This window comes from Epinephelus moara, chromosome 14 (genome assembly GCF_006386435.1).
Source record: "Epinephelus moara isolate mb chromosome 14, YSFRI_EMoa_1.0, whole genome shotgun sequence".
NCBI lineage: Eukaryota > Metazoa > Chordata > Actinopteri > Perciformes > Serranidae > Epinephelus > Epinephelus moara.
In genome coordinates, this window is record NC_065519.1 from 19,771,315 (window position 1) to 19,797,511 (window position 26,197).

At 42.2% G+C, this 26,197-nt stretch overlaps 1 protein-coding gene across 1 annotated transcript in view; it reads left to right on the forward strand.

Moving 5' to 3' along the window:
• The first annotated feature begins 7,070 nt into the window (after positions 1-7,070).
• asap2a (ArfGAP with SH3 domain, ankyrin repeat and PH domain 2a) overlaps positions 7,071-26,197 on the forward strand; it is an 85,518-nt gene continuing 66,391 nt past the window's right edge. The window contains exon 1 of the mRNA XM_050062084.1: positions 7,071-7,626. Coding sequence (XP_049918041.1) covers positions 7,501-7,626 — 126 coding nt within the window. The 5' untranslated portion in view covers positions 7,071-7,500. The remainder of the gene's footprint in view (positions 7,627-26,197) is intronic.

The following is a 26,197-nucleotide window of genomic DNA, read 5'->3' on the forward strand; positions in this document are numbered from 1 at the left end:
CACCCAGCCTGTCAGGGCATAATGAAGTACAGGGACACTCAACATGCTCGGACTCACAGTGCCAAATCCTAAGAGGAATAATTACTGTAAAAGCCACTTGCTCCTAATGATGATAGTGAAGCAGCTGCAGATCCCCAGCTCTTTGCAATCATCACTCAGGCGGGTGAGTGTGACGGGGCTGGCTAAAAATGTCATGCAATTATATTCACCGAGCGTTATTTCTCGGGTGTCCTTCAGGGTGGCAAGGTTAAATGGAAATCAGGAGCCAGAGCATTCCTCTGGCTTAAGTGCTCAGATTCGGATATAATGAAACCTGATGCTTTATTAAAGGTAGCACTCAGGGTTACGCTAGTATTGTAAAGACTACGCATCCTTGCTGATTGGTTTGGACCATACTTAAATGATGAAATGACCTTATTTGTGTACTATCCAGTGAAAAATAATGAACACAATCAATCATACATTGCAGTGTACAGGTCGTATATATTATAGTCAGCCACAAAGCACAAGAGAATGTTGAGTCTCCACCAGCTAATTGAATTTCCATTGTTGATTGAAGGTTGTGAAATTGCATCCAAGGCTGACCTTTAACCCTATTGACGTTTTCACCTGGCTTGAAATGAATGTGTCTCCAGGTGTCTGACTTAAAACATACCACTGCTGTTAAATTACTACAGTGTATTACTACATGAAGAAGACTACTCTTTTTTCTTGTCATTTTTAGATGCCACATCGTGGATGGAAATATATTTTTCTTTATGTAACTTGTTTCCTGTTTCCCCTTCCTAGTGTATCATTTTTGTTTTCAGTCTGTCTCTGTGGGTGCGTTCTGTATCGCATACTTTTTCTTTTTACTTTTAGTAGGCACAACGCCTTGAACTTTAACCCGCTTACACATACATTATATCTGTTACCATGGAGATAAAACAAAATGCTGTTCATCGAGCTCGCAAAGAAGGAGATCAACCAGGACAGCTCTGATGTTATTTTATAATGCTATACCTGCACACATTGTAGACTTTAACATAATTATATTCATGATGGTACATAGGCTATACATTATTTCTGTTGTTGTTACTTAATACTTTTGCTCTTTTTGTTGGTTATTTTCATGATTACTTTATTCAGTTAAACTAGCTGTTAAGCTGTCATCTGTTTGCGGCTCAGTCCATGTGACTGCGCAGAGGATTGTGGGTCAGAATAGCCAAAAAAGCATGCTGGCTTGCATACTACAATATCCGTAATAAAAGGTCCTGGTATTTTTGGCATACTCCATCTGATGTAGTATGTATTAGGACATACTAAATCTTTTTCTGGCATACTTTTCTTTGTGTTTGGTGGGTGTGGTCTGCTAAGTCCCTCCACCTGAATGCTAGCAGCTGCTGAATCTGCACACCTGAACCACATTTACAGTCAAGCTACTGCAGTATAAAACCCCAGCTCAGCCATCACACAGCCTCAACCATAACCTGCAACGTCCAGCCTTGTTCTGGTCTTCTGCCTCTGGATTGGGACTGCTCTGCCTTCAGTTATTCTGCCTGTTCTGCTCCGCCATTCCCTGTCCACCTCAGCCTTCATTTCACTCAAGCCCAAGCCCTCAGCTCCACTTTTTCAAACTACAATAAACTACCACAACACTTTGTAGTCAGTTTGTGTCTTTTTTTGTCCTTTTGCGTCTTTTTGTGCTTGTTTTGTGTCATCTGTTTTTTTTTTTTTAGGTAATTGTGTATCTTGTTTGGTTGTTTTGTGTTGCTTTGTAGTTATTTTGTGTCTTTTTGTGGTTGTTTTTTTGAAGTTATTTTGTGTCTCCTTGCGGATCCTTTGAATTCCCTTGTAGACTTTTTGAGTCTCTTCTTGGACGCTACATGTTAACTTGAACTCTGACACGTTGCAAGTGAAGGCCAGGGGGCCCCCTAACACTTTGGGCCCCTAAGCCTGTGCCCGTTAGCCCTGTTCAGTAATCAGTCCACGAGCATATGGCTATTTGCTGGTGACAGTACCAGTGCACACCCAATATGAGTTAAACTCGCAAAAACATCAGTAGAAAGAATTATTATTCCACAGCAACACTTCCATTAGAATAGTGGTACATGCTGGGATGAATACTGCAAAACCCAACATTTCGTTATTAAATTAACATCAACAACATCTGCAGCTTATCATATATCACAGTTCAGATGACAGCTCAGCCTGTTCTTTATTCCAGTCACATAGACAAACTGCACTCTTGCCTATAGCGACAGTCATATGCTGTTTTATGCTTTAGTTTCATCATCTTCTCTTTAAAGTCATTCCTGTACCGAGCATCCATTCAAACAAACCTTTGCCTGAACTCATTATTGAGCTTCCTCTCTGAGCGTTTGTGAGAAAAAACTAAGCTCGTTACAGTTCACTGCCCTCCCCTCACCGCTCCTCTCCCTCCCCTTGTTCCATTGCCCTTACCCTCCCCTCCTCTCTTCATCCCTCTCCCATTAGGAGTCCCACAGTGCGCCGCTACCGCTCAGGTTCACCAGGCATGGCTTGCTCAGTTCATGCCAATGTGCAGCCACCTCATTTGTGTAACAAGCTCTTCTTTAATGTAGTCCTTAGTTAGTAATGCGCTCTATGATCTGTGAGAAGCTGAGCTAAGAATGTTTAAGCAGCGGACCTGCAGGAGATGCCATTTTGTCCACTTGTGTGTTGGAAAGTTTCTGCTGCAGAGTGGTTAGCATTAGCTGCTAATTATTCTAAACAAAGAAGTCATTCATTCCACTTATTTGAAACATAAGACGCTGGATTGTGAGGTTATCCCACCTGTTACACAATCATGATGTCATGGCAGTGCAGTTAGGAAAAAGTGACTCCCACTCAAGCCCTCTGTCCCTTTTATTGCTATGACATGCTGTCTGTTCCCATGTTGGATACTTGTGTACTGACACACCCTGTGTTCTGGTGAAGTTTGCAATAAAAACTACAAGCATCTTTTCCAAGAGGGTCTCTGTGGACTGTACAGTATGACATACGCTTTGGCTTTTATTCTGCTTGCAGCTGGTTGCGTTTGGTTTCACTCTTATTGCAAAATGAGCTTTGGTTTTGAAGGAAAGTGAAAATAGCTCACGGGTGCACCGAGGCAGTGAACAATATGGACCTTCTCAGTTTCGTGTCTCACTAAATCACTAATCAGCCGTGACCACAGCCCATCTGAAACCTACCGCTCTGACCTGTTACTTTGGGCTGTAAGTTGTTTGCATGCAAACAAGGTCTATATTGAGGATGCTGGTGAATGAGGCTTATGTTCATTTAAACAAAACAGACAACAGCTTCTGTGTTTGCATCTTTTATTCTGCAGGCAAATAGGGCTTGGTTGTAAAATTCAAAAATCAAAAGTTTATGAGGCTTTGATGATTATATGATACAGTAAAAGCAGAGTGTGGATTATTTATGCAAAGGTTACATGACACAGTGTTTCCTGGATCTGCATTTTTATGATCCCTCATTGATATGCTTGGTGGTGTTTTTCCAGGTCCCATAAACAATGTGCTATTCATTTCATGTTCCCAACTTGTACCTGCTGGATGACCCTATTCACCTTTGTTTCCAGTGCTGTTCTTCAGCAGCTTAACGGGGAAAAATACAACTGGTGCAGCACTAACGGTGGAGACATTTTTAAGCTGGTTTGGTTTTGATTTAAAGGATAAAACCTGCATTTAGAAAAGCAGATGTTCCTGAAAATATAAAGCTGTGTCAGTGGTTGAAGAGGACGGCTGGTGCTGACCTCACTGAGTGAGCCCCTCTGTCTCTGGATAGCAGATGTTCGCCGGGAGTGTGTGCAGAGTTGAAGCCTGAGTAGCCAGTCAGGGTCAGCCTGGGTCTCGGGCTCTTCATTTAGCAGCTTGCCAGGAGACGCTGCAGAGCTGAAAGAATGTGTGAACACTGCCCAGTTTGTGATTTAAAAGCTGCCCAGGGTTTTGCCTCGGCCGCTGTGATACTATTTATACCGGTAGCTGTCCTGCCGGGGCTGAATGAGCTGGGAAGCATCAGCAGATTTTTCATCCCAAAGCCCAAGAAAAACGCAGGCGCCCTGGGAGCAGAGGCTGCAGTTTTTTCAAGCTCCTGTTGACAAAAATTCAAGCATGAGAGAGTCTTCACAAGTTTCAGCCGGCGCCTAATGATAGAATGTTTTCTCCTTCCCCTGCCTCTTCCCAGCAGGATTTTTTGGGGGGGATACAAAAGTCTTTTTTAAAATCACATTTATTCTTAGCTGTGGCCTACAAAAAACAAACCATACTCTTACACATTGCAGTAGCTTCTTTCATTTCAACTCTGGAGCACACACAGAAACAAAGTTGACAATACTCTGCTAATTACCAGTCTAATTAGCCTTTTTATAGTAATCATTATGACTGCACACTATCGGGGCTCATTACCAGCATCAGTGCTGATCCTGTTGAAGCCTCTCACAAAAATGTTGATCCTTTTCTTCTCTTTGTCAGAGGTGCAACAAAAATTATCTCCAGTCAGCTGTCTAGATAAAAGGTAACACATATGTTCTGACAATATGCAAAAAATAAAATACAAGATTACATTATTTGCAGTATTGTGCTGCAGTTTTTGCATCATGACGAGGCTTTTGTGTTGTTTTGGTTTCTGTATAGATGCATGTTATTTCCATTGAATGAATAATGAAAGCAGGAGATGCAGATTATAAACTCTGTGAACAGCTGCCATTATCAGGAGTGTACACACCAAACACTATATGTTCCTTTCACACTCAGCATTACATAAAAAATAAACATACTTTAAATACACATGCACAGAAACACACTTTCACTATGACACTGCATCACTTTCACACACGCTGCTTCTCCAGTCTCCACCTTAAGAAACTACTAGTGATGCTGTAATCAAGATGCTGCTTTCAAGTGCTGTCGGAAATATTGTGATTATATACAGTGTGTGCTGCAATGGATTAATCAAGTGCCCACATGAGTAGAAAATTGTATCACAGTTATATTAATGGATTTTATTATATTTTTATGAGGTATATGTTTATTTAAATTGTTCACATAGGGGTCACATTAGTTGCAATGTTTGGAGAAAAAAATTAAAATCAGTTGAATTTCATTAACTGGCTTCTTGATTGATTTTAGAAGGATATTGTAACAATATCAACCCACACGTTACCATTAAAACAGGTCAAATTCTTTCCAGGAGTGGTTTAAATCCACATAGTAATAGTTAACAGACACAAAGACTGTCATTTACTCCTTGGATATGTGACCTTCTGCTACTAACAAGATCCACCAATCAAAACTCAACAACTCTCAGTTGCTTACATTGTCACAGATGACCACAACTTCATCAAAGTCACTAAACACGGGCCTAAAAGCATTTCATAATTAGATCTAGATTTATTATCCATATTTATATGTACACAAGAAACCAATGAGAAATGAGGCTAGTCGATCAAAAACACAAAATTGTTTTGCACCTTATAGTTTAATATACTATTAATCCACAGTTTACATGCACTTAGTCAGTACTGAAAAACATAAACATAGTCACTTTAAGAGACATCACATTGAGGGTGAAAGTTGACTAAGCTTAAACCAAAACTTAGTCATAGGGTATACAGAAAAGTAATATAAACAACTTAATGAGAAAATGTTTTGAATTCATCTGGCATCCGTTTTAATTTTCAAGATTCCTCAATATGTTAAATAACATTTAAAGCATTTTGTCTAACATCAGCTCTTCTTTATGTTTTTTTTTTTTTTTTTTTTTTTTTAAATCTACATTAATACAAATATTGAAGTGCTGACTGCCACGCTTTTCTTTTGTTGTTTGCTGAAAAATGTTAAGTAGTAATTAAAGGGGAACTATGCCCATTTTCAAAACTCATACATGTTATTCCTATGGTCTACGACAGTCCAAAAATATTAGTAAATATGAACAACTCTCTCCCAAATCCAAAAACTAGACTGCTAAAACTCAAATTTGTGTTGTCAGTGGAGCAGCTCCAGACTTTATATCCTATGACATCACAAATGGATGTATCAGGAGAACTGGATACAGTATTGGTGGTGGAACCCCATTCACTCCCATGAAAGTTGCTCAGTGGCACATGAAGCCAAACTGGTTAAACTGCCATGTATAAAATTACCCAGATGATCCGGAGATTTTCGGCACTACTTCTGTACTTAATGGTCCATAAAGCATGCACACTAGAGACTTATTGTAGCTGAGCGTGTCCGAGTGGCCAAACGTCGTAGTAGTTTTCATAGTAAAAGAAAAGATTTTGCGGGGTTGTAGCACTCAAATGAATAAAATGGAGGAAAAAAGTATCATCTGATTAACAGATGTCTTTTTCCCAGTGTAAGTCAATGGGAAAAAGTCTTATTAGGCGGATGAACCCCGAAAATAACAGTAGCACCATTTGGCCACTATGAAAATTGGTTTCAATTCCAGGCGCACTTCCTGGGGGCTAGGTATAAAAAAGACAACAAACATTTTGTGGATCCCCAGAATGAGGCTTCCATTCATTGTCTATGGAGCGCCTCTAGAATTTCTACCCTATGACACCATGAGTTTGAGACTTACTTCTCTGGTTTCTGGCTTTGAGAGAGAGTAGCTCCTGTTCACAATTATTGATTGAACTCTCCTAGGACATGGAAATAACATATTGGAATTCTCAATTTAGGTGAGGTCTTCCTTTAATCTAATGATGTACCAAATATCCCACATTAATATAAGTATGTAAGTGTTATTGAGATAGTTCAAAGTATATAGTAGACGTATCAGTTGTGTTTTCTAAATGTAGGCTACATTATTACACATAACAGATCGAAGCCCCTTTCACGAGGTGTTCAAATCATTTTGTATACTCTGATACTACTTTTAAGTGGTATTGAGGCAGTTGAGCGATTACGCTAAAAGGATTAGATAGTTTACGAGGAGCACATGAAGGCACCACGAGTCCACGCCTTCCAGAAGTTCTGATTGGCTCCCAATTACCAGCCGGTGCTCCTGATTGGCTGTCGCAGGTCCATTGAGTCCCCTCCTCTACCTTTGTCAATTTCTTGCGCTCCCGTTGAAACGCCTGGTTGTTGTTTCCCCGGTCAGGAGGAAGAAGTTGTCCACCCCGCGCTGCCGGAGCTCTGGGAACACTGAGAGAGGACTCCACGGAGGAAGCTCCACTTTTCTTCTGTGACCAGAGGACGACCTGTGAACCTGAATGGGAAGAGAGTAGCGGGGTGAAATCCAAGAGGAGGGATAAAACCTACCTACTATCACCTTGTAGCTCAGCGCGGTGTGTGACTCCTCGAGCCAGCGTGCGACACCGCTGCACTGGATAGTGTCTGGAGCAAACAAGGGAATGACATAAACACACCCGGAGATGGTTTACTACCCGCGGGGACCTTCAGAGACACTACTGCTGCTGCTGCTGTGAACTTTTCTGCGGTAAAACTCTAGTGGGATTACGAAAAGTGCGTCTTCTTCTTATCAGATAAGGGATTAACTATGCCGGACCAAATCACGGTTTCAGAGTTTGTGGCAGAGACGAATGAAGATTATAAATCCCCGACTGCCTCTAACTTCACTACCAGGATGTCCCACTGCAGGAATACAGTGGCTGCCCTGGAGGAGGTGAGTGACTCTGGTGGGACTGGGATTGCAGGGTCCCCTTAACACAAACTGTCCCCATAAGCACTAATCTGACCAAAATATGAATTATGCATACCCTTTTATGATATTTACACAATCTTTGACCATTTTTAATTTTAAATACTTGTGTCAACTGGGGTCACCTCTATGAAATATGAATAACAAATAGCTCTCCAATGTACATCTACCCATCCCTCATGCTCCATATTCCCATTTTAACCCACCAAGTCATTGCTCATTAAGGTTTTTATTAGTGTCTTGGATCTATAGTGTGCCATTACACTGTAGCTTTCATGAAGAAGTTGAATTTGTTCGGTCCCCTCAACAATTACAGTAGCCATCAAGAGCAAGTACAGTCAAAACCGTCCATCTGGATAAAGCAATACTCCCAAAAAAGACCCATAATGAGGGAAAAAGGGAGAAATCTCAGGAAGAGCAACAGAGGAGGAATCTCTCATCTGAGCAGACATACAGTCCATGTCCTTTGCAGAATGATAAGATAGAGTGGATTGCAAAATAGTGTGTGAAAAAACTGTTCTTTTCAGTAGTGGTCATTGTATGCATTTTGGCTAAATGTTCATTCTACAGTGTTTCCCCAGTGTACAGCTGCATCGCACTGTATATGTGCACAGAGAACACTCTGTATTTATGCAGGTCATCAGGAGGAAGGACACTTCCGCTTTGTTCCCTGACAGCCCTCCACCGCCTCCCTCCCTCCCTTGTTATAGTTTCCCCACTTTGTGTGCTGTATGGTAGAGCCTCGCCCTGCCTGATGGTAAAAATAGAATTTCCCACATGAGCTGCTCGGTGTGTTATGTGTGTTAGTGTGTCTCTGCTCTATACATTAGGGTAAGCTTGTTGACATGGACAGATTCCTCCTGATTTCAGCGTGGAAAAGTTTTCATCTGAATGGAGTCATGACACCTTTTTCTTGTAAAAACAGGAATGCGAATGTGTGATTTTGCGCAGAGACGAGATAAGTCGCTGGCGTCTAATGTCAGCTTTACTCCTACTTCACCTGTGTTTGTGCAGGGCTTAGTCAGGCAGCCAGACATACACCTGCTCAGGCTGACAGGTGTTTCACTTGGGCGTCAGACATCTCGCTACACACCGTTTCATTCAAACCTGCTGCTGCTGGGTTTAAAATAGCAATTAATCTGCTATTGGGAAGGATTTCAACACTGCTTAGAGTGGAATGTGCGTTTCTGTAGAAGTAAGCAAATAAGTGTGTGGATTTAACTCTTTTAAAATAGTAGGTCAGCAGTAATTGCTGGTTGGCGAGGTTGTGTTGGGAGTCACATTCAGCAACTTTGTTTTAGTGATGACGAGCTGCAGTTGAAGCTGCTGAATTGTTGTTGCAGAGATGTGGAGTAGCGTGTTGGTGTTACACATTGACCTCAGGCTCAGGGAACACAAGGCCTTATTGTTGGGACAACAAGACCTTACTCACTTTGGTCTGTTTGACCAATTAAACACCGCAGTGGACGGGGAACACTTCCTCTTATTGTCTGCCAGCCCGCCTTGAATCTCAAACACACGCTCACAAACAAAAGCACATTTACATATGTGCATACAAGGACATCCACAAGGAGCTGGTACTTTATGATGTTTAAAATTCAGCTCTTTTTTTATATTCCTGTCAGCATGTCTCGAAAATGTTGACCTACCGTCAAGAGGATGACTCTTTCACCCTTGAGTGTAACGATACATCCATATACTGTATGTTCATGGAGGCTAAATGAAAATAAAAATATCAGATTTAGCTGTTTTCAGCATTGTGCTGAGTCTCAAACATTGTGCTGATTCTGACCTTCTCTATAAAAACAGTTTGCATGTGTACCCTACCCTTCAACTGACAGTTGAGGACGGGCTGATGGGAGCAGCACAATGTTCTGTGATGCTACAGTGGTCTGGTCTATCATTTCAGAAGATGCCTTGTTTTGTGGATAGGCACCTATGAGTTTTGATGTCTGGTTTTTTGTTTGCTGACTTCAATATTTTTGCACACGACCTTCTGTTGCTCTGTTGTTTTTTGGTATGTAAATATTCTGGATATGATAATGCTATCAATTGGAAAGCAGTGGCTTTATAAACATTGTGATATTATGTGCATATATTTACCTTGGCATCTTGCTGACTATTTTCAAAGTGCAACCAGCAAGCAACTGGAGAATATGATTGTGAACTGTTTCAAAAGTATGCCACAGATTTAACACTGCACGCACTGCAACTTTTTGGACTCATGATGGAAAGTTTAAAACAAAAATGATCAGAATTGATGCAGCAGAATCACACATGGTCATCTTTTTTCCACACATTACTCTGGTGCCTGCAATACCCACAATGCAGCTCAACCACCCACAGTTTGGTCTGATGTAGCGTCCCATTTACCCTGGAGTTGTAGAACTGGGAATGACATCACACCTGAGTTAGGCGTGTTCCAGTACAACAACTCTGAAAACCAAAGTGTTGTTACCAATTCCAGTTCTAGCCACATTTGCCAGTTGTAGCCACTAGCCATTGTTAGCAATACTGGTTGATAACAACCACAGATAGAAGTTGAATAACTGTGTATAAAACTGTTTTAATGAGACAAGTGAGACAGAAGTGCTAACAAAAAGTTAATTACTACAGCTCTCGCTACTGTTGATGTGCGGAGCAACCATCTTGAATTTCGAGTCAGAGATTGGTGAGGTTTCTCCAACTTTCCGAGTCATGAATCCAATTTCTGAGGGCATTCCAGTTGAAGTCTCTATTTGGGAGCTCGGAAATTTTAACTTCCTAGTGCAGTTTGAAGGCACCATGAGATTCAGGTATGCCATGCTACTAGTGGCTAATGTAGCGGCTAGTGTCAAGCAGAGATGAGGAGTGGAATACCGAGGTCTGGTAGGCTCACTTCTTTCAAACTCCACACCACCGGGTTTTTTAAATTCTCAAACTTGTAGTCTTCAGCCTGTACAAACACAGTAATCAGACTTCGCACAGCTCCATCTGGAACCACACTATTATACCCTTTTCACATATACAATAGCACTGCCCAAGACCAGTAAACAGACCTTGATGTGTGAAATCAGTGGAGTTCCCCTGTAAGCAAAGCCTTACATTAGGTCACTCTTGGAATCATTAACACGTCTGTTCAGTTTTGACACTAGTTTACTTTTTGTGTGGGTGCAACGTGTTGACAGGGGAGATTAATTTGTTAGTAGAGGGGTGTGATTAATGTGCAATTCTGCTGTGCCAGACGGCTTAAGTACTACTTTCTGTGTAGTGCAAATTACATGGAAGTTCTGTTCGTTGATCCTTTTGCCAATGATAAGCTATGTAAACCATGTACATACTTGTGTATCGTTTGTCTGTGGACGGCCACCATTAGATATGTTGGATAGGTCAGATCCTAACAACCATTGTGGAGTATTTTGAACAGTACAGTAAACACAAATCTAAGTGCAACACGTTTTGTCAATTCAATCTACAGTGCACTTTTAATCTGGACTGTATGAGTGCTCTGTATTTCCTAATGGAGCTCGCGGTTGTTTAAAATAGCTGAATCACTTACAGCCTCAGCCTTAAAAGACCTTTTAAAACTGACCTCTGGATCTGATTGTTTACAGGAAGCCTTTAAACACATTAACAGCAGACGAGACTCAAACGCTCAGAGGTTTTACGTAAATGGGTGCCCAAATGTTGCGTAATTACTTCTTTCTAAACTTAATTGCATCTGACACAAACTTAATTAGGCTAGTAGTTTTAAACTGCTGGCTATTAAGAGAGCATTCAGAGGGCTTGTGTGTGTGTGTGTGTGTGTGTGTGTGGATAAAACCACAGTAATAAAAACCTGTTTATCCAGTAAGAGGATGTGGGGCTTTGTGTCATGACCCCCCTCTGTGCTCCTGTGAAACATGGCTCCTTTTCCTCCACACTTGGGTTGACTTGTTGCTGGCAAGTTCAGAGTCCAGACTTTGAGAAATATGAGCTCTAGGTTCTGGTTTCTCCTTGAAGATTCATTCAAAATGATCTGAATGGCATATACTGACTACTGTAGTACACTTGGAATGCTATGATCCAAACCTGACAATAAAATACAGAGTGTTTCAATCTCTGATTTTGACCTGTTGTCATGGTATATCATGGCTTCGTAAAAAGGAGATTTTCTGAAACTCTTATGTAACTTAAACTAATGTTTTTTATGCTGCATCTTGTGGAATTTATTCCTCTTCTTTACTAGTTCATACATGTGACATTGTGATGCAGAGAATCCAGAAATACAGAATACACAAAATCATTCTCCATATTTGAAAAGATGACAAGATTGACATCCATTTTTCTTGTCAATTGCCGAACTTTCATGAGTTTAACCCGAGGGCTAGGTACTGATATCGACCGAAACAACCCAGTACCAAGCAGTATCAAAACATCTCCAGTCAAACGAAACCTGCATTCAGTCTGTCTTTATTAAAGGTCTGATTCTGAACCTTGTAGACTTCCTGCCATATCAGCAAAATTTTTGTTGCTTACGTGTCCAGACTCTGAGCTGCTCTCTTCCCTGCGAACTGTCAGTTCATTGTCTGTCCGGTTAGCACAAGCTAACACAGCAGCAGCGACTAACATCCAGCACCAAGCTGTTAAACAGTCCCAACAAACTCACACTGAAACGGCTCAACTCTATTGTTAAACTCATTAGTAACCATTAGGTAAGAATAACTGTGTGATGCTAATAGTTAGCTTTGTCAGTGTGTGTGCAGCCAGCAGACTCCCTGTTCCCCGCTGGAGCTCACACTCCCTCAGCAGCAGCAGCTATTTAAACCATACAGTCTGTGGTGTGGTGAAATTCAGTGTGTATTGATAGAGTTGATAGTTCAGCATACAGCAAGGCTACCAAAGCATTCAGAATTATGGCTATACTACAACATGACGCTCCAGTCACATTATGGGTATTGAATGAAGTACTCTATTGGTATCAGTATCACTTTAGGGGAACTGGCATTTACACTGATATAACAGTACTCAGCCCCAGGTAAACCCCTAAACCACAAAGTCACTTGTGTACTCAACTCTCTGTGTTAAAAGCGTGACCTCACTAGTTCATTTTGAAGGCGGCACTGGCCCCCGAGGGCTGAGCTGACCTCTCTGTTAAGTATTGATCTTGATAAAAATGCCCCTGCGCTTTTGTCTCGCCTTAGAAAGACACATGGGGATGTCTGCAGGATGTCTGTCTGAGGCCAGAAACTGGCACACACACGACTGTCTTGGGTCTATTTTTGCATCTGTGACTGTTTTTATGCCCCAGTTACTGAATCCTACCCAGCAGAGAGAGACGACTCCAAAAATGATACAATCAATAGAGTTGTCTCCTTGAACAAATCTCAAGTGCATCCACTTCTAGCTCAGGTATGAATACATTGATGTGATATCACTTAGGGCTCAATGAGAAGTTGTGGCAGGCGTTAAAAGCTTTAATAGTGTATTCATTGAGTTATTGGGATCACTGTGTATTACATCAACAGCCCTCAAACTGAATACAATGAGTGTGGAAGAGATCTGACTCATACTGTAGACTGCAGACGACTGCTGAGTATCAGGGCTTGTGGCTACAGCTCAACCATCACTACTTGACATTCAAGACGAGCTTTTGTGTTGTCAGCAGTGTATCGCTTTGATCAGACTGTCAGCTGCATGTAGCTGCTCAGACAGACATAATATTTCATGACATTACAGCTGCTCTGTAATTTACAGTCGCCTGACAGGTAGAGTGCATGCTGGTAATGCAGTCTTGGATGTCTCCTTTTATTGACGCATAAATGCAATACATAAATACCCAAGTTGTTTCGAACCCTCTTGGCCCATAAACAAAGTTCTGCACTTGATGTCCTCAGCATGTCTATTTATTTGTATATTTACTTAATGTTTATTTTTAAAGGGACGACTACACAGCATGAACCAATACCACATACCACAGCTTTCATAAACTAATCCAGTTTGCAACACTGTACCTTGATGGGCCTTTATAAAAATACACCGCTCAATAGAAAAATGTACAAAACAAATTACCATTTAAAATCTGCATGACAGGCAACTGATCATCCGTGTCTTCAAAACAGTTTCAAATGACCCCATTCATAATACCTATTGAGTTCCCTTCCCTTTTGAGAACATGTCAAACCATGCAAGATGTCTCTCCAAAGACTAAGCGAACTTGAGTATTGTGAAACAGGGTCCGTACAGTCATGAAAAACCTGGAAAAGTCATGGAATTTAAAAATAGCAATTTTCCAGACTGGAGAAGTTTTGGAAGATAAATAAACTCAGACATTTTTGGAAAAGTCATGGAAATTTGCTTCACAAACACCTGTATAATAGAGTATAGGCTATATGCTGTAATGTTTGGGCAGATCAGTCACTTCACTTGACGTGAAGTTGTTCTCTGCATGGTTAATGTCAGACTCCGGCCTGAGTTGCAGCTTCTACTTTGACGAGATGTAAATTTGTGCAATGCCAGGCAAATGCAGAATTAATAAGGTCTGGTGTGACTTGGATAAGCGCAAGGCGTGGCTTGCGAAGACCTTGACCCGGGGCGTGCCAAATGTGGACTGTGTGGTAGAACATTCGACACTTAGTTTCACCCTGGTGATCAATGTGACACCTGCTACCAGCTGCAGTGCTTCCTTCTCATCCAACATCAACTAAGGGACCATTTCGGGTGCTGTGCCCAGAACCGCGCCCGAACCGTGCTGTGTCCCCTAACTGCAAAGGTACTATGGGCGCTAAAGGTGGCTAATTCTCACTATTCCTGACAACTTATGTAAAGACACAAGCTAGGTTTTTCTGGTCATGTTCCTCGACAGCCAGGTAACTGACTGATACATTTTGACATAAATTGTTGTTATTTTTCATCCGTACACATGTTTCAGAGAATGTATGGTCATGAAAATTTGCCTTAAAGTCATGAAAGTTATGAAAATGTATTGGTAAAAAGTGTATGAACCCTGGTAGAACTTGCACCCTGTACCTCACATGAGCCAAAACAACCATCAACAATACTGCATGAATCATAGACCTGTATCCCAAGAGAGAACACAGAACTGCAGCATGGTCTATAGCCTCCCTTATATAGTGCCAGGAACCCACCCATCCAGTAGGCCTCTCTCTCTGTCCCAAATCCCTTTGTCCAGTTTATTCATTTTTCGCCCATGAATAATGGTTATTTATAGCCCAGTCAGCTTTTCATGGATCATTACTGGTGTTGGGGGGGGTGGTTGAGGGTGACTCCGTCTTGAAGGTTAGCGTCATTAGTCTTCCATCTGGCTATTATTTCATCCAAACACTGGTATGCCAGCTATGCTCTTGTATGGCATGCTGCCTTGCTGCTTGATTTTGTTGAGAGGTTATTAGGGAGTACCTCTGAGAGGGAGATGGTATTTGCAGCATTCACAAGCAACTGTTGGCACTCGCTCTGCAGGCCACACCAGCCTCCAGTCTGGTTCTCACGGGCTTTTCAAACTTTCCTGATGTAGGTAATGGGGCTTGTAAAATAGTAAGTGGATTCTCAATGAACTGGAGTGTTGAGCAGTCAGGTGCCTGCTGTGAGCTTCTTTAGTCTCTCATCTCTTTATAGCACCTCTAAGCTTAATCTCAGGCCACCGGTTGTTTTGGGTACATGCTTGAACTTGACAGGAACCCATACTGTCTGTTAACACAAGATGATATCTCATTTAATTTCCAGATGACTCAGTGGCTTCAGTGCTTTGTCTTTGCATAACAGGTTGTAGCAGAGAGAAACACCTGCTCTACTGCTTTGTGCTGAAACGTCTCATTTAAAGTGCAATGATTTATGGTTGATGTGTTAACATCTGAAGGCAAGTGTGTTCTCGTAACTCTTCTCCAGGTGTCAGTCTGCCAACTCGTGTTGATGCTGGAGTAGTTCCCGGACCAAGAGAAAGGCCTAGCCTTCCTCTGCCCCGATTCCTCCCCCCATTTCAGGCAAGGTTGGCGGGAACGGCTGTGGCCCGGCTGGGGACAACAGCTGCCCCCTTGCAACAGGTGGCCTGGACGAAAGTTTTAACAAGGCTCCAGACAGTAGGATTATCGATGCAGGGACAATCCACGTTTAATAGCTTTAGAGACACACGGATGGATCTACAAGCTCTAACGCACACATGGCCTAAATGTGCAGTCTGGCCCAAGTGAGCAGTCCAAACCCCCAGACACTCTGGCCAGTCTTCAGTATACCACCTAAGAAGCTTAATGCTTCCTATAATTGAAATGGGATTTCTGGCAGGATCACTGCAGTTCTGTCTCTTATCTTTAGCCTCACTCTACATCCGCTGTCCCCGCTGTCCCCACTGTCCCTTGACTTTGCCTTACTGTAGTTAATGCACCAGAGTAGGCCAAGTACATTGAATCAAAGCCAACTACACGCATTCTTCCAAATCCCGAGGGAGAACTCTTAGTTTTTATGTAAGAATTGTTGATGAGTTTCCATATATAGCTTTTCCTGATGCATTTGTGTTGTAGGAATGATGAGAAAGTTATAGTGTCACCATTTTGGTCTTGAATAGGGGAGCACCAACACTGTTATGTTTTCACATCCGCACGTCTGCAAGGGTCTACTTTGGTTTTTACAATGTACATGTCATCATCCGCCTATGTCTGTGAGAGTCCATGTGGATCCCTGTGTGGACGTCTGCATACAGCCCAAAATTTGTGACCATATGGACTGTACGCATAGCCAACGCAAAGACTGCACATGCTCCAGTTACAAAATATAGGCTCTTGTTTGACACTCCTGTGCAGTTGGTGGCGAATGAACCTCTATCTGGTTTGCTAAGAAGATAATCAGGGTTTTCCACACATTCATTTATTTGTGGCAGCCCGCCATGATTAAAACATGTGTCGCCATGTTTTGATTTTCTATTTTGGAGCTGGACTGTTCATATGGTGTGCTTTTGAAACATATATAATGTTCAGTGCCCCACACTCACAGACAGAGCAGCAGAACGCCAGGTGCAGGTGATGTGTGAGCCCAAGCTCTGGCAATTCATTTGTGTTGTCCATACTCATGATGGTTACTGTATGTGCTAAGCTAAGTTGGTAAGCTGGGTTTAGTTAACTTGATTTATTGTGGAACCTTGCACTGCTGAGTGGCACTTATGAATTTATGCTGTGCACATGCCAAGAAGTGAACAGTAATTCGACTATGTTCGATTAAAAAGCTGCCTTTTTTTTTTAGGAACGTGTTTTGTGCCGAACAGTTCAGGAGGAATACATGTACCACAATGACCCTTGTCTGGCATTGTAACTGTAAGATACAGTGGAACATCACCCTAACCTTGGTTATAGCAAATGTCCTTTTCGTCCTTCGACCTTGGTGTTTCCTACGTTTTGAAATGTGGTGTCCCTCCCGTCTCCAGAGTGGGGTAGAGCAGGGTCTGTGTTATCACCCAGAAACAGTCTCTAACCCGGCCCTCATTATGATGCAGCAGCCCTCCCCATGGATCTACGAGGGGCAAAGGTCACAGTCATGTCCCAATTGATTCAAAGCCATGATCTCTCCTATCCCCTGATGGGCTTTGACTGTTTTGATGTGATATGATTTTACTCACTCTTGTACACCCTCTGTCCTCATCGAGTGTGGGTGGTGGGAGTGAATTAATTACCAAGATTGTGTGGAGCCCACTGGCTATTGTCAATCCTGGTAGGTCTGCTTAGACTGGAGGAGGATTGTTGGTGCAAAGATGATGCTGAAACTATCCGGCATGGTGTCAGGGATTGAGGGGAAAGGCAAGGCTGGCTGCTCTCTGTCCGACACGAGGTTAGGGGGTTGGACACAAGGGGCACTGGGGGCAAATGGGAACTTAAAGCTGGTCTCATCCATCAGAGTGTCCTGGCCCAGATTGTCTGAGGCGGCTGCTGTTGACGGCTATTGTTCCCTGACAGGCCCTGCCTCTTCATTAATGAACTCCACCATTGATTTGCAGTCCTGGCCACTCGGCTCTGCTTGGGGCCAGGGTGGGGTGGGAGGGGGCGATCCTCACAGTTGTGTTGTCCTGCTGCCACTTTCACTCAGGGAACAGACCCAGACCTCTTCTTCTCTGTTGGGGAAATGTTTTGAACTCCTCGGAGGCTCTCAACAGGGAGCTTAAGTGCGACTGACTCAGCTGGAACCAAACTAGATCAGCTGTATAATCCTGAAAGAAGGCATTTTGGTCAAGAAAATGTTGACTTTGGGCAAGTGGATTTCTGATTCACTTTCCTGATGAGGCAATTGGAAAAAAAAACCCCTGATTTGCAGGAGTTGTAGCACCACACTTTGTTATTTGAAGTTAAACCTGCTCTCATTTTACCCATGCAAGTTTTATCTGAGGAAACTGCTGGGGAAGCTCTCCTGAAGTCTGAGACCCTTTAGATTGTCTCGGTTTCATTGAAAGGCTTGGTTTACGTTAAAGGAAACTCTTTTCATGTTAAAAGCTTCCAGTGGAGTTCAAAGGACTTATTTGAAATGATTTTTTTTGTGCCATTGAAGTGAGCTCTCAAACCCACAATAACACACACACACACACACACACACACACACACACACACACACACACACACACACACTCACACTCTCTGTAGTATTTTACTGCAGCGTTCTCCAGGAGAAAGCAGGTCATTTTCCCTCTGTCTCTCTCAGGCATCATCGCAGAACTGTGCGGTAACTGTTGGGCACTTTGCCTCTGGCGTTACTGCTTTGACACCACGAGGCTGACACGTACGTCTGTGTGAAAAGAGCCAAAGAGAGACTCCAAGGTGAAGTCAGAGGAGGTTTTTTTCCCCCTGCTCAAAGCGCAGCACATTTGGTCCTTATTTCCTTGCCTCTTCTTCCAACTTGGTTTTTATCAGTCTCCTGCTAGTTTACGAACTTCATTAAAGACTCCCCTCTAAGTTGAGGAGACGGTTTTAACAGGTTTTAAACTTGGCGCCATCAGGTCTCCACAGTGACATATGTGTAACCCTTATTTTTAGACCTTTTTTTTTTAAAGGATAGTTGAGGAAATGCAGGCAGTCAAATGAGAACAATTAAAAATGATTAAGTAAATTTGAAACTTGGTTAGTAAAAGGAGGGGCCTAAAGCAGGATTCATACTTCTGCATTGAATTAGCACCATACGTAGGCTCTGTGTAGACATGTAACCTTTGCCATAGCCTGATGTAAATGGTAAATAGACTACACTTGTATAGCGCCTTTCTGGTTTGACAACTCATAGCGCTTTTACACTACATGTCTCATTCACCCATTTGAGGTTACCATTCGTGGTGCCACCTGTCACTCAGTAACCATTCACATGTTCACACACCAATGGAACAGCCCTCAGGAGTAATTTGGGGTTCGGTATCTTGCCCAAGGATACTTTGGCGTGTGGACTGGAGGAGCCAGGGATCAAGCTGCCCATCTCTCGATTGGTGGACGACCCATTCTACCTCTGAACCACAGCCGCCCCAGAAATGCACCTCCTTAGAAATGTTATGGTTAAACCTATCTCCTATCTCTTTTTGTAAGCTGAAAACCATAACACTAAGTGGAAACAAAGCTTTTGGTTACTTTTATTTCACTATAAGAAACAATGAGTTGTGAAAATAATAAAGTCACGACAAAATAGCATTTTAAGCCTTGCTAGCTGCTAGGCTACTTTATGCATTTTAAAATGTCCTAGGCCTATGCTTATAATGTTAGCATGTTGTATTTGTGGGGAAATGTGTCCAGAAAGGACAGTTTTGTCTTACCTTGGGGCAACAATAGCTCAGTCCAAAGAGACTTGGGTTGGGACCTGGAGGGTTGCTGGCTCAAGTCCTCGTCCGGACGAAGGATGGAACGTGGACTAGTAATTGGAGAGGTGCCAGTTCGCCTCATGGGCACTGCTGAGGTCCCTTGAACCCCCAGCCGTTTGGGGCTCCTGTCCATGGATTGAATCACACAAACTTAACACAGTAGCTCAGAAACTCCCCAGAAAGCGACACAGACACACCACCACACATGTATAAATGCTCATGACGACATAGGCCCTCACATAGGCTTTAGCTCTGTATAAATCCTACGCACAACTGTAAATCAGCATTAAGTCAGCGTCTCCAGAATAGACTCACAAAAGAAACATTGCCACTGAAGTATTATCACCAGCCGTCTGGGAAAACCAAACGGAAACAAAAGTTCTGCCCGGGTCTCTCACCTTGTAAAACGCCCTGAAAAACGCCCAAGCAGTTAACATAAAAGTTTGTTTTCTCTAACACTTGAAGCGCTGCAGTTGATGTTGTCATCCCAGTGTGACTTCTTGCAGCTGGCAGTCGAGGCTCTGGTCCAGCAGCACTCTTTGTAGTGCCCACTGAGGAGCTGTAAAGCCCTAAGTGTCCCGGTGCTGAAATACCAGAAGGCTTGTAGGTAGATGAGATGTTTGAATAACTTGCAGCCAGGCAGAAAAAAAACCCTTCACAGAAACTGAACTAAAAAACAGTAATTTTCTACCACTTTCAGTCAATCTTGCTTCTCAGTCTCACAAAGTAAAATCTGTGCATGTGTGTTTGTGTGTGTGTGTGTGTGTGTGTGTGTGTGTGTGTTAATGAGCTTGTGTCAGACAGTCTTATGACATAGTAAAAAGCACCCTCCCCCCTTTCCTTTCTCTCTGACCCACGCTTCCACTGAAGTTGCATGCTGGAGTTTTCCATGCGGCCCCCGGGGAGGGCTGACTACACACATCTCAGCTGTCTGAGAGAACAGAGAAACCCTGCAACCATGGCCTGTTAGCGCTTGGCTCGATGGAACCCACTTCTATCCCAATATTGACTTTACTCACTCAGCATTGAGAAAAGTTGTGAATGAAACACTTGAAAGGGTGTTTACAGATTAACAGTGGATTTCTGGGTCCATTGAACAAACCGTAGTTAAGAGTTGGTCGACAACTCTGAAACGTAACAGAAAACGTTACAGTGAACACCTTCCTCGGGGATCTGCCTTCTCTTTGATGCCTTTAGGCTTGAAGTGTATATTTGACATATGTTTTGAATGAGTCACAGCTTTTCCTCTGAGGATGTTGAGGTAAGGAGAGAGTGCCCTTCCTGTGTTTACCCTCACTGTGCCACATGTGGAGCTGCAGACAGCAGCTCTATGTCTAACTGAGAGCTGGTCAGCAGTACATATACAGCACCAGACGACCGCTTTCACGCCACACCTACCGAAAAGCTGACCTGTCTCATTCTGGAATGGAGCGGACAAGACTGCCTACTAATGATATGGTGTATTATTTATTTTTCTGCAGGGAAATTCTCCATAGAAATTTCCTTCAGGTGACTTAACGTAACTGCTGGCAGCCATACAGGAGAGCAGAGCTGTGGTGTATTACATCAACATTATGTCCCTTCCCCGTTAACGCCCAACGGTGATGCTATGTGCTGCTGCTGTGATGCATGAGGACGGAGACAGGCGTAGGTGGGCAACCGTCTAATAGCGGTTATACATACTATTCATAGAATTAGATTCCAGTGCTGGTTGCTCAGGATTGTGTCTGACTTATGTGTTCCAGACATTTCCAGTAAATCTGTAGCTTTGTAAAGTTCAAGAGTCAAGATTTATTAAAAACCGATTCCATCATTTCCAAAATTTACAACATGTTTTTATCTACCAAAATATTCTGCTTTAATCATATGCGTTGACGTTTAACCTTTGCCGCTTGCTGCACACAAAGGAAGGCACGCACCTGTAATAACGGGGCAGTCTAGCAGCAGTCTAACAGCACCATTAGTTATGACACTGGAGAGTTATGTTTGGTAAAGAAACTTTTAATAAAGAAAGACTTAATCATATCATCCGATGAATCACTTTATTCAAATTAAGGATTGTTGTTTAGTAATTTTAGGGATGTCCTGATTAAGTTTTTGCCCCCGATTCAAGTCACTTAACCTTGAGTGCCAAAGCCAAGTCTTGATCTCACACCTCTGTTTTCGTAGATAATACAGCTGCAGAGTGCACTCTTCAAGTACATTCAAGTTATTAAAATCAATCCTATGCATGTGCTTGACAACTGAAAAGCTATGCAATGCACTGAGAAAAAAAATCCCTGCATCCAAGCAGTTCCTTAATGTTGATTTATTTATAACATTACTTATTTATTACAATAAATAGGGCTGCCCCCGCCTAAGGATTTTCCTAGTTGACCAATACTTGTCATTTAGAGCCATTAGTCGACTAGTCGCCCACTTGTTTACGATAATAATGTAATCATTAGATTATATATTTTGGCGGGGCAACTCAATGGTTTGAGTTGAAGGTGTGAGAAAGAATAGTATCAGTAACATTGTTAACACTGTGCTACATTACAGAGAAATACAAAACCGTACTAATGAACCTTAATTAATATAGGCCTATATTTTATCTACAAGTGCATGTCTGTTAATGACGCTGTCTGCAAAGCAGTAATGATTGTGCTAAGTGGCTAATGGGCATGTAGCTACTTCCATGTTTCAGATGATACGTCATGTTTGTAGTCCACCAATGAAGATGAGTTTACATATCACCTTGGGTTCGTCCTTCACCTTCTCAAAATGATCCCACACTTCGGCTTTCCTGCCCGACATGTTATTAACTAGCCTGTGGAATAACCGGAGGTACCAGCCCTGGAAATTAGAGGCCGTGCACATGCTGATTTATAATTCAAACGCCAATGTTTTGAATGAAACTTCTATTTGGTACAGCTATTTATACTGCTGTGGTCTAAAGTGTGAACCACTTTTACTCAGGTTTCATTTGGCTTTTTGTAACAGCTGATCTGTAATATTTTAATATAATAGTGATGTTAATTTCCGAAGGGCAGCTATTGTAAATGTGCCACTGCCAGTGGCAGTTATTGATCTGAAAATTGATCAAAGGGGGAAATGGATTAGAGCCGTCTCTCTGAGAGATCCAGTTTCACTTTTTGCTGCTTCTCCAAACAGTGTGGGCCGACCTCACCGCTGCGGTGAAATAAATATGATTAACGTGATGTCAAGTCTCGCCCATGATTTTCACATCAAAACCAGAGCTTTTTATTTATGTCCCCACTGGGCGAGTGTGTGAGTTATACAGGAGCTTGTCGTCGTTTGAACGTACTCTTAGATGTTTTAGTAGTTTCCTTTGAGGAGGGAAGTTTGTTTGGGTTTGAAGTTTGATCGTTTCACATCTGGTACCTTCATGAAACATGGTTTACAACCCACTACAGCCATCGCAGATACTGTACCCACACATGCACCAAATAAATTGGATAAACGCATCCCGGACTGCAGCCTTCTTATTAGCTGATTTGCACAGTATGCGGCAGACTGTTTCCTTGCATGACTGTCGCGGGGGGAGGGCTTAAAGGTTTAGGTGAGGGTAGTAAGACGAGTTATAAAGAGATACCAGACACAACCCACGTGTGTGTATGTGTGTTTGTGAGCTCTAAAAAAGTATGTGGTGACGACAGTAGTACTACAGACGGGGAGGATTGCTTGGATTGTGTTTTGTTTAAATTGAACATGTGTGTGTGCTGTATGGCGATGGGGCCTCCCAGGAAAGCGGGACAGCGTCTTGCCAAGCAGACATGCTGTCATCAGCAGATAGTTAGCCGACAGGAACAATGGGGCTGGCTCTCTGTCTTGTCTGTCAGTCACTCCAGCATGCAATCATCCAGGAATGTCTTTCTTCTTCTGACGGCGGAGTAAGAGCGCTACGATAAAACAGGCTTGTTGGCTGGACTTTCCTTTTAGTCAGCGGCGTCTTGTCCTCCTCGACCCATCTCTCTGAGTTCATGTGAAGTGAGCTTTTTGTTCTTAGATGGTTTACATATTTGTTTTACTGTGTCATCGAGGAAGGCTAGAGTGTTATTTAAGGGATTAAACAAGATTGATTGAATATAATTCATACTCATAACCCATACTCGTAGGGCTGCAACTAATGATTAGTTTCATTATTGATTATTATGTCAGTTATTTTCTCTATTAATCAATTGGTTGGTCTTTTAAAAATGTCTTTTAGTGTTTCCCAAACCCCAAGATGACCTCTGTTTTGCACACAACCCAAAGTTATTTAGTTTACTGTTATAGAGGAGTAAAGAAACCATAATATATTCACATTTAAGAAGCTGGAATCAGAGAATTTTGACTTTTAATCCTTAAAAAATTACTCAAAGCGATTAATCAACATTTAAATTAGTTGGCGATCAATTTAAAAAGTTGACAACTAACTGATAAAAAGTTGCAGCTCTGTCACAAATGCAGAAACGGCAACACTAGGGCTAAAATTATTATTAAATTAAGTGATTAGTTGATCATCCAAAAAATGAATCGCCAACGATTTTGACTGACTCTTTATATATCTTTGAGTATAGAAGAGTTGTCCAGATAAAACAAGTAGGGCTGGGTTAAGATGATAGATTCATCCGATTCAAATCAATCTTCATTGAATGACCAGAACTCGTTTCATTAAGTCCGAGATCGATCTTTTAATATACGCTTTTTCCAACAGATGTGTGAAACTTAAACCCTGTTAGTCTTGCCGGTAGTAAACAGGTTGCTGCGATAAATTATTAATGACTGTAGTATTGAGTAGCTCCGACATTACCGGCTCTTTTATCTGTAACTGTTAGCTTACTTTTTTACGTTTTGGTGTAATTTATTATCATGCTGCAGCAGCCTCTCCTCTTGCTGTCTTTGCATTGGGGCTGCGGGGCCACATTTTTGCTCACATACAAACACAGAATAGAGATGCCGTGGTGGGCTGATAACATCTATGCCTGTTACTGTATGTGCAATAAAACCTCCACGAGGGAAAAATCAAATCTGTTCTGAATCAATGTGTTTAAAAAAAAAAAAATCCTTGTAAAATTTACAGTATTAGCTCTGTAAGAGACTCTTTTACATTCTAGCAAAAATTTGCATTGTAATTGAAATATCCCCAATCAAATGGAATTTAATTGAATCAGGACTTGTGAATTGAAATTGAATCGATTCAGGATTTCAGTGGCGATACCCTGCCTTAAAGACAAGCATCATGAAGTCCTCACTTTGGACGCTGGGAATTTGCGATGTTTGCATTTTTCATTATTTTCATATTTTTCATGGACAAATAAGTAATTTTTTATCAGCCTGCAGCCTAAAGTCACACTGCTACCTTATCTGTCTTTCCTGCTCTTTGGTTGTGTTGCCAAAGGTAACAGAATAATGCACTTTTTTGGGAGAAACACATCCACAATCAATCTCCCCCCCTTATGTGGTGTCCAAAATTCGCTTTACATGCATCTTGGATTGCAGCCGTATAATGGGACTGTTAACGTTTCATGTGAACAACTCAGAAAGTGGACAATGGCTGCACTATGTGAAGACTTGCTGACCCTCTCCTGCTAATTTCCCCTTCTTGTTTTGGTTATGAAGACCTTGACAAATGCTGGGCCAAGCATTCTGGATTCATTCGCTCTGGTCTGGGTCCTCGTAGTCGTACTTTGTGTTTACCCAGCTGAGCTTCACCTTGTGACAGCAGTCAAAAGTGCTACTTTATACAGAAACTAGTCACCTATTTTTGGGTCTGCCCATGCTTCTTTTTTTTTTTTTTCCAAAGGTGGTTGTGGTAACTGCTGGGCCAACAGGAGGTGGTTATGAAGCCTGGAAAAGGGAAATATATTTAGGATTTGTTCTTTTGGTGTAGCATAATAGATTTTTTTATATCTCTGAAACTTACTATACTAGTTAAGCAACTGTAACAAAGCAAAATTTCCCCCCTGGGGATCATAAAGTGTTTCTGACTCTGACTGTATTCTCAGGATGGAAAGATTGTCGGCTTGCCTTTGAATGCTGTAACCTATCTGAGCCTCCTCAACATGAATTAGGTTTACGGTATCTTCTTTCCCTCTCTATCTGCCCAGGCACACACATTAGATATTATCTATCTGTACTGTGCTCACAGAGATGAGTAACCTGACACACGTATGTTACTCTACTAGTCAGGAAATGTACCATCATGAGTGAATTGATCGTCGTGGCGACGACCCCTATGACCCTGCAGCAGCGTAGTCTCTATAGATTGGCTGGCAGCAGATGGGGCCTGATTGTAATCACAACGATGATGATGATGATAGCGATGATAATGTCATGCGTTAAGACAGGGATTAACTCAATTCAGCTTTCCTCCTCACGCTTTGTCCAAAATGGTCGGTCAGCAGCAGGGAGGGAGAAAAGATCCTCTCTGGTTAGTTTACAGTGAGCTGCTATCAGGACAGGAAAAATGCTGACAGCGCAGTAACGTCATGTGAAGTGTGCTCCAGGCTCCGAGGCTGGCTCTATTGTGCGAGGATTCAGCTCTGATCCCACGCTGTTGAAACGCTAGACGCTACAGTGGAATTCCCCTCTCGCTGTGAATAATTTTTTTTGGGTTATAAGAGTCTAATCATTTTAGAGTGCTACAAACAAGAGGGCGCGTACATACAGAGTGTAGGTGCTCGGGAAAGAGTCACTTTGCTCAAATCCTGGAGGGCACTCAAAGTGGACATGTGTGAAAGTGATTGAAGAGTCGTGTGTGTGTGT